General features: G+C 49.0%; 1 protein-coding gene across 1 annotated transcript; it reads right to left on the bottom strand.

Annotated features, from left to right (window-relative positions):
• Window positions 1-377: 377 nt before the first annotated feature.
• Window positions 378-8,651, bottom strand: ZP4 (zona pellucida glycoprotein 4). Its single transcript, XM_047826042.1, has 11 exons — window positions 8,445-8,651; window positions 7,895-8,182; window positions 6,524-6,721; window positions 5,640-5,827; window positions 5,006-5,103; window positions 4,007-4,137; window positions 3,411-3,600; window positions 3,187-3,334; window positions 2,777-2,855; window positions 738-854; window positions 378-520 (listed from the first exon to the last, which is right to left on the bottom strand). The coding sequence occupies exons 1-11, from the start codon at window positions 8,614-8,616 to the stop codon at window positions 417-419; spliced, it is 1,713 nt and encodes a 570-aa protein (XP_047681998.1). The 5' UTR covers window positions 8,617-8,651; the 3' UTR covers window positions 378-416.
• Between the last annotated feature and the right edge of the window lie 265 nt (window positions 8,652-8,916).

Below are 8,916 nucleotides of genomic sequence, written 5' to 3'. Positions count from 1 at the left end.
TTTAGCAGCCTTCTTTCAGAGAACTTGAGGTCTAGAAGATTTCACACTAGGTCTAGATTAGTTCTGCCTTAGTTTGGTCTTTTGGAAGAGTTTTTTTCTACACCCCCTCTTGAGCTTGAAACCATCTCTGCTATATCTGATGTGTTTAGTTCTTGTATCCACTGCTTAGGTGGTCATCCAACTATGAGTCTACTGCAACGTTATTCTATTTGGAAGCTGGAAAGGCTGGCTGGAGTCAAAACCTAGGGTATCATTGTTTTTCTTCTACAGTCATGCAAAATAATGCCCCACGCTGGAGAGAGGAGATGCCCAGAGCAGATAGAGGACTTTATTTACAATAGTGCTTTACCTTTCGAATGAGAGGCTGGGCACAGGCTGGTAATGCAATCTAGTTTTATTAACACAACTGGAATAATTCACCTCCGTTTCCTGATAGCCAAGTAGGACACTAACAAGAATCCAAAGATTAGGGTCCCAGAAAGGCCTGCCATCCACAGAGCTTGGGAGTCTATAGGAGAACCTGTAGGATGGACAAGGAAGTTAGCGGATGCCAAAACCAAGTGATACCATAGCCTGAAAAATACGCATGCTCTTTAGCAAAACCAAGCTGGTCAACTGGAGATTCACACTGGTCATATTAGCACGGGATAAGAAGTGGGGATGAGGAAGTAGCTTTCGTTTGACTAGTGGTTCAGGTATGAGGCTTCAAATAGCTAGTTAGGTCTCTTCCCACTCACTTGAGTTTTTGTGGAGCTTCTCTGCAGAGTCCATAGTGGCTTGGAGTAGAATCATGGGACCCTTGCTAGAGATGCTCGCAGTACTGCTGTGAAGATGGAGGTCAGAGCGTCTTCTTCCTGTTGGAGAGAAGACAGCTAGGGATTAGTCAGACTCTTTTGCACACGGAGGGGGTGGGAGTTGGAGAGTTAAGTCCCTCAATATGTACAGCTCCATTCCATGCCTTCAGAAAACCTTGTTAAAAACAGAAACAACACGGGGCGCCTGGGTGGCGCAGTCGGTTAAGCGTCCGACTTCAGCCAGGTCACGATCTCACGGTCCGTGAGTTCGAGCCCCGCGTCAGGCTCTGGGCTGATGGCTCAGAGCCTGGAGCCTGTTTCGGATTCTGTGTCTCCCTCTCTCTCTGCCCCTCCCCCGTTCATGCTCTGTCTCTCTGTCCCCCCCAAAAAATAAATAAACGTTGAAAAAAAAATTTTTAAAACAGAAACAACATTGGGGTACCTACGTGGCTCAGTTGGTTAGGCATCTGACTCTTGATTTCAGCTCAGGTCATGATCTCACGAAGTTCGAGCCCCACATCAGGTTCAGCCCTGACAGTGCAGAGCCTGCTTGGGATCTTGCTTGTCCTTTCTCTGCCCCCTGCTCTCACTCTCTCAAAGTAAATTAACTTAAAACAATAAGGAAAACACAGAACCTCCTTAAGGTGTTAGATATAAAGTCTTGTCTGAGTTTATATTAACACTGCTACCTCAGTTTCACCAGAATTTGGTAATAGAGATTAGGATATTAGCCTTTCCCCAAACTGCCATCCTCCTCTAGAAGAGTCATTTGGACAGTAACCTGTTAATACCAACACCCTTTCCTAAGCTACAAAGGTAACTGGTAGCTTATGAATCCCATTTCTTTTTTTTTTTTTTTTAAATTTTTTTCAACATTTATTTATTTTTGGGACAGAGAGAGAGACAGAGCATGAACGGGGGTGGGGCAGAGAGAGAGGGAGACACAGAATCGGAAACAGGCTCCAGGCTCCGAGCCATCAGCCCAGAGCCTGACGCGGGGCTCGAACTCACGGACCGTGAGATCGTGACCTGGCTGAAGTCGGACGCTTAACCGACTGCACCACCCAGGTGCCCCATGAATCCCATTTCTTTTTTTTCAACGTTTATTTTTATTTTTTGGGGGACAGAGAGAGACAGAGCATGAACGGAGGAGGGACAGAGAGAGAGGGAGACACAGAATCAGAAACAGGCTCCAGGCTCCGAGCCACCAGCCCAGAGCCTGACGCGGGGCTCGAACTCACGGACCGTGAGATCGTGACCTGGCTGAAGTCGGACGCTTAACCGACTGCGCCACCCAGGCGCCCCAATGAATCCCATTTCTATTACCAGTTATAGGACTTTGGAAAAGTCCATCTAAGTTTTAGTTTCTTTAGGAGTATACAGAATATTTTTCAAGTTAGATCCTAAGTATTTAATGCAGTATTTCATGACTCTCATTACATTACCAGGAATATATTTTTGCCAGAAGGTGCTCACGAATCCCAAGTAATTCAGGGGCTAGACAGGTAAAAGTTAGTGGACCAGGTAGGAATACAGACATGTAACAAGAGTATTGGCTCTGACCAACTCAAGTAGATACTCTGTCGGCAATCATATGCCACCTATAAATCTTCAGGTCATGTTGCCAGACCTGCCTTCAAGCAGGGGTAAACATCTAGATTTGTGAACTAGCTGGATAACAAGGGTTTTGTTAGACTGAGCCATATGTAGGTCATGAGCCAGTTTGATTCCTGGCTTAATCATAATGTATATGGAAAAAGCAAAGACTGAGAGTTACTGGAGGATTGATAGCTCCTATTTAACAGGCTTGGAATTCTAGGAAGCTGCTTGTCTGTTCTATTGCCTCAAAATACTTGAAGCAGCCTCATTAAGAAAAATCAATCTTCACTTGGAATCATTTGCCCACAGGGCAAAAGAGGTTAGCCGTGGGACTCCAGATTATTTCGAGTTTGTCCTCCAGTATAGACAGTGTGGATACTCACGCCTGGCAACAGGACAGGTTATCCTACAGGAGGAGGTCCCAGCAGGCTGGCAGATGGATACATTACAGTGCAGATACACCTGGGAGCCAACAGAATGGAGATCATGGAGGAGAACCACATCAGAAGTCCTAAAACTTACCTCCCCGGGAAGAGGTTGAAAGAAACTTAACAGCAAATCTGGACACCCCAAGCTAATATCACAATAGCACTGAAGAACTAGAGTCTAGAGGGCAGATGACACTTGTGTCATTGGGATCAGTGATCACTTTGAGGAAGTACCAACAAGCCAAAATCAAAGGGCAGCCTTGGCCAAGGACTGGTGGGATGTGGAAAGGATTCCAAGTTGGCGGTTGGGGAGGGGGCATTCGGAGCCCTGCTGAGGAACACACAGGGCAGAATACACATCATACCGGTCCCCTGAGTGCCCACTTTGCCATGGTGTCCACAAAGCTGAAGGTGAAAATACTGAAGCGCTTGTAGTAAGATGGAAATGGTGTATCCAGGGCCTTCTGGACAGGGATCAGCTGGGTTTGATAGTTGTCTCCAACGTAGGGGCATCTAAGCAAAGATATTCAGCAGTCAGGATGGGCTTCCATGGGGGACCCCAGCACAGGTACACGGAGAAGCCACTTACCCTTTCACCAGAATGGGCCACTGGGACAAACTCTGGGAGTTCTTGCCGGGTGTGGCCCAACAGTTATGGAGGAGCAGCCCCAGGGAGGGGTCTGTTCTGTGGCGGATAGAGACCTCCACATAAATGGGATCCCGAAGTAACTTTACCACTGGGTAGTCACCAATAGTGTAGTAGGAGCCATAGTGCTTATCTGCAAGAGGCCAAAGTGGGTTGGAGCACTAAGGACAGAGCTAGAACTCTCTAGATGGCCTGAGACAGACCATCGCCCATATGAGCACCTCTAGCAAGTATCTTGTTACCAATTTGGTCTATTTAAATATTTTTAGTATTTATTTTGAGAGCGAAAGAGCTAGACAGAGCAAGTACACAAGTGGGAGGTGGGGCAGAAAGGGAAGAGAGAATCCCAAGCATGGTTGGGGCCATCAGCCTGGAGCCTGATGCAGGGGGCTGCAAACCAGGAGATCATGACCTGAGCCAAAACCAAGATTTCGATGCTTAACCAACTGAACCACCCAGGTGCCCCAAACAAGTTGGTCTCCTAATGCCAAGAGAAGTAATAAGGCTTTAAGACTTTAGGCTAGCCAGGAGGGTCTCACCTTTGGCAATCTTGAGTTCCAGAGTGAGGGGTCCATGCTGGGTTTTCAGATGGGGTGGTGGCATGGTAAACACCTGAACGCTAAGCGGGAAGGCATTGCTCCTTACAGAGTAGCTGCAGCTAACTCGAAGCCTATGGAAAAACATGATCTTTGTTAGCTCTCGTGGGTGATAGGATGGGCCCCCACCTTTCAGGTTTTAAAGGTTTTTAGGAACCATCATACGCTAGGCATGGGACAAGTTTGTCAACAGGATGGGTATGGTTTCAGAGCTTGTGGGAACTAGATCTTAGCTGGGGAGACTAAGACCTAGACAGGATCAGTGTTTGAGCGTTGGAGATCTAAGAACCAGGCAAGACCTAGACGTGATACTGTGAGAAACACGTGCCTTTTGTAGAGAAGGTAGTTAGGGAAGATCCTGCAGGGAGTGGCTATGAAGGAAGATAAGTAGTAACAGAGGTAAGAGGAGGGAGAGAAACAGCAGAGAACAGAGGCTAGATAGAGTTGGTCCTTCTAGTCTCCTGAGACCACAGTCCAGGGTTGGAAACAGGGAGAGAGAGATGGCATTTCACAGAAGATGGGTTAAGACTGGGAAGTAGGCAGTGTTTCATGCAAGGTCCTACAAATTACCTTCATATCAAGTTTAAGCTATGTCAGGACAAGGAGGAAGCTTTGAGTGTAAAATCTTATCTAAGGTGTTAAGGGATTCTTTTTGCTCCAGGGTGGACTGTGCAGGCAGAAGGGAGAAGGCCAAAATGAACACAAGGAAATCCCGGTCAGTGAAATAGGAGTCCGGGGGAGTTGGAGGCTTAAATGAAGTCAGTGGCAACGATGCAGGGAGATCTGATCCGATATGGTCAGTAAGATCAGACAGCCAAGGCAGTAGATGGGTCTCTGGTCATGACCAGAGGTTCTGTGGATTCAGGGCTTTACCCTAGAATCCTGTTTTATGGAAGGGAAGTCATTCTGGTCCAGCAGGGTGAGGTTAACTCAGACCTTTACCTGAAGATACTGTCACGGGTAATAGAACCATGGCTCCAAGTTCTCACATCTCTAGCTGCCACCAGCTCATTTTCATATACTGCCTGGTCTCCCGTGACCTAGAAGTATGGGCAAAGAAGTGTGGCCATTCCTGCTAGCCAGGTGCCCTTTCACTCAGAATTTGCTCTGATTTAGCAGTCAGCAAGACTACCCCATCATAGGCTGCATTTTCTTCCCCTTGAGCAGAGGCAACAGCAGGTGGATTAACTGACCTGGGACCTTCTCACCTCACTTAGCTCAGCATAAGAGAATAGGGCTTTGAGCACTCCGATGAGGCAGCCAGGAACATGACCACCAAGGTCAGCCAATTTCCCTGCTTGCTTCCCAGGGCAGTGTGGCAAGAAGAACCTGTTACTTGTCCTCATGTGTGGCTCGGTAGAAGTGCTCAGGCACAATTAGGATCTTAGCTGAACACCCAGGGAAGTTTTCTGCTTTCTCAGCCATGAGGCATTTCTTCTGTCCTAGAGACCATCCTCCGGACCAAGAGGTGGTCAGCTGTATCCTTCCTGGCTAAGAGACTCCACCACTCCTGCCCTGTCACTAGGACATTTCTGACTTTGAGTTAGGAACAGGGCCAAAACTCAGCTGTTCTTACCCATCTCGTGGTGCCACAGGAATTAAATGGAAAAAAGAACAGGGCAAAGGCACGTGTTGCTTTCACAGGGTTACATTCGTGGTCCTTCCCGAAGGCCAAGCGCAGAGAATTTAAGAGCAGTGGGGGTGAGGTCACGTTCCGAGACACGGCGATGGAGAAGTGGCCGTCTTGGGTACAGCGTGAGGTCACTGAGAAATCAGAGTTGCTGTGCTGAAAGCAGGTCCTCCCTCCCGGTATTGAGCCAGCTAGACATTTAGCTACTTTTGATCCCTCCTCCCCAGGAAGCTGCCAGTCCCAGCTAGCGACCTTGCTGCATGTTCAGGTGTCTGAGCCTAATTAAAGCACTGAATGAGCATCCTCAGGAGCCCCTGGGTTTGAATGTTGCCTCCACTACTTGAGCAACTCGAGGCAAAGCATGTAACCTCCTAACTCTAGCTTCCTCCGTACAATGAGACAAAGTACTATTATACCTATCAGTCAGTATTCAGAGCTTAGAATAGAGGGCTGCCTGTACGTGTTTTGCATTAGAAAACCTTAGAGTAGGATTTGGGACACACAGGGAGTCTTGAGAGGAGGCTCTGTGGACACTTAACCTATTTATTCCCAAGGTGGCTCATAATCTTCAATTTCTGTCAACTGGCTTTTTTGCTTCTGGAGCTCATTGAATATTTTGGTTTCTAGGAGAATTGGCAAGGGAAGGCTGTAGGAAGTGAGCGCATAGGGTCAAGTATTCTAGGATGCGTTCATAGCTTATACATTCAACTTCTGGTCATCTTTAAACATTGGTTTTCTGGTGGGGGTAAGGGGGAGGGAAGATCACCCTTCTCTGGGTTTAGTTGCGAGTAATCCAGATTTTAACCGGTTTCAGAGATGCAAGAACTCACCTGTGTTTCCATAGTAACAGGAATTTGCCTCTGATTTGTAGCAGCAACCAAGCTTATTGCAGTCTTCCTGAGTGATGGGTGAAGAAGCACATGGTAGCCTGTCCCACTTTGGGACAGAGTCACACAATTCAGCGTTTGGAGCTTCTAGTGCTACGTTTTGAAGAGGAGAGGGACTTAAGCTCGATACCAAAGCTTGGTCTTTCGAGGAAAAAAAAAAAAAAGATAATTACAAAGTATCAAAATTTGGGGCACCTGGATGACTCTTTATTTCAGCTCAGTTCATGATCTCCTGGTTTGGAAGTTCGAATCTCACATGAGGCTCTGAGCTGTGCTAGCATGGGACCTGCTTGGAATTCTCTCTCCCCTCTCTGCCCCTACCCCGTTTATGCGGTCTCTAAATCAATAATATGCAACTTAAGAACAACTAAGTATCAAAATTCCCACAGATGCCCCGATGATCAGGGTGGATCCATATTACATACTAGCAATTACATTTCAGGAAGTTAAGTCAATATTAAGTCCCCTGGGAAGAGTCCCCTGAAACTAGTACATTTTGAAAGAAGAGAGTCCCAGCAAGACCTGTAGGTGCAGTGGGGCCCTTTATGCTTTGCTTCAAGCAAGATATCCTTCCTTCCGTTCTGCTGAGATGCTACTCCATCTTTGAGAGCTAGGAATTACCAGGGGATTGTTCTGAAATGCAGGTTCTGGCACCGTAGGGCTGGTACAGGGACCGGGATCCTGCATTTTCATCAGTGCTATCCCTCTGGATTACATTTTGGGTACAAGGTGGGGTAGAAGAGGGGACTACAGGTTGGAATCCACTAGGACTTTGAGGGAGGGCTCGGAGAGGACAAGGCAAGATTCACCGAAGCCTAGTACGAGTCACATTTCCTGCTAATTCCCCAGCTGAATGATCCAGTTGCCTCCAGCTGAAATGGTGGAGTTCTATTTTCAGGGCACAGTTGCTCCTGGAAGGCATCTGCCAGGTGTCCTTGGTAGCTTCAGTTTTCTCCTGAAGCGGCTCAATGTTGAGGAGCTCCAGGTTCTGGGCTAATTCTGGTTTGAATCCCAGCCCCGGCACCCACTGGGAGGGGCCCTTGGCCAAGCTTGCTGCTGGGGGCAGCGATAGATAGCGTGTAAGGCACCGGTTAGGACAAGGGAGGGGACAGCGAAGCACTCTCCACAGGGCCTCGTGCTGAATAGTTGCTCTAGTGGCGGTTATCCTAAGGGCTGCGTGCGCAGGGCAGCTGGAGGGGAGTCCTTCAGGAGTGGCAGGGGTCACTATCGCTGCACAGAGCTGGTAGAAGAGGCCCAAGAACACATTCCAGGCAGCTCAGCACCACCGAGAACCCGAGAGTTTCCAGCCCTTACCTGGGGGATTCCTAGGACACCTGAGCACCTTGGTGTTGGTAACCCTGCGCCCAGCCGCATCTGTGCCTTCAACTCCGACTATCATGACGTAGTGGGAGGCCTGGGGAGTCACCCTGGATGCTGGGGTGGGGGGCCTCGACGTTCCTGGGGATTGGGTGGTGCTCACCCACTCGGTGACATAGCAGCTGCTGTAAGACGCTTCTAACAGCACGGAGCCCCCCGGGCTCCCCCTTACCCAGGTACCGCAGCCGGAGTTGTTCTGCAGCCTGTGTGGCAGCCCGCGATTGTCTGGGGGGTGAAGGGGAGCAAAAAGCATAGGTGGTCAGTCTCCACACTCACCAGGACGGGGAAAGGACCGCCAACTTTGCCCATTGGACCCTGAGGGGCAGCAGCGAAAAGAGAGAGGGACAAGAGGGGGCTCGGATTCAGAAGAGAAGTTACATTTTAGGGGGTTTGATCTGTAGGAGTACCTGCAGAGGTCACCAAAGGGGGAAAGTGTTAGGAGGGTGAGAGCGTTAAGCCCCGAAGCCGGGGGAGTTGTCCAACTTACCCCAGGCTATGAGTGCAGGAGTCGCTTTCCCGGGGCTCGGGTTTATGGCAAACCGAAGGCTTTGGAGCCCACAATGGAGTTCACCGGGATAATCTGGTACCTGGGGCTTCTGCTGGCCACGCACAGCAAGAGACAAGGGAACACAGAGCAAGAGGGGCTGCAGCAGCCACATGATGCCATCAGGAGCCCCCACTGGCTGCGAGACCTGTACTTAGTTTCCCACGAACTAGAGCTCCCCTTGCCCCGTGAGGTGGCTTTAAATACAGAAGGAAACCGCTGTCAGGTGCACACCTGGGTGACATGCAGGTGAAGCTCCTTTGGAAAGGGTGGCTCTTCAGCCTCATTCACTTTAGGCCAAGGTCTGCAGCTGCATCGTGTTAAACACTGCAATCCAGGCAATTCTGAGCTCAGGAAAAATGTGGTACCTTATAGCTCAAAGAGGCTTCTCCAAGATGGCTCCCGTGTAGCACTT

The sequence above is a fragment of the Prionailurus viverrinus genome, chromosome D2, assembly GCF_022837055.1.
Source record: "Prionailurus viverrinus isolate Anna chromosome D2, UM_Priviv_1.0, whole genome shotgun sequence".
Lineage (NCBI taxonomy): Eukaryota > Metazoa > Chordata > Mammalia > Carnivora > Felidae > Prionailurus > Prionailurus viverrinus.
This window is presented reverse-complemented; position numbering and strand designations above follow the sequence as displayed.

Coding starts and splice junctions, on each gene's coding strand:
- ZP4 (XM_047826042.1), bottom strand. CDS start 8,616: ATGTGGCTGCTGCAGCCCCTCTTGCTCTGTGTTCCCTTGTCTCTTGCT. Junction 6,722..7,894: donor GTGTCCTAGGAATCCCCCAG/GTAAGGGCTGGA, acceptor TTTCCTCGAAAG/ACCAAGCTTTGGTATCGAGC. Junction 4,138..5,005: donor ACCCGTGACAGTATCTTCAG/GTAAAGGTCTGA, acceptor GTTTTTCCATAG/GCTTCGAGTTAGCTGCAGCT.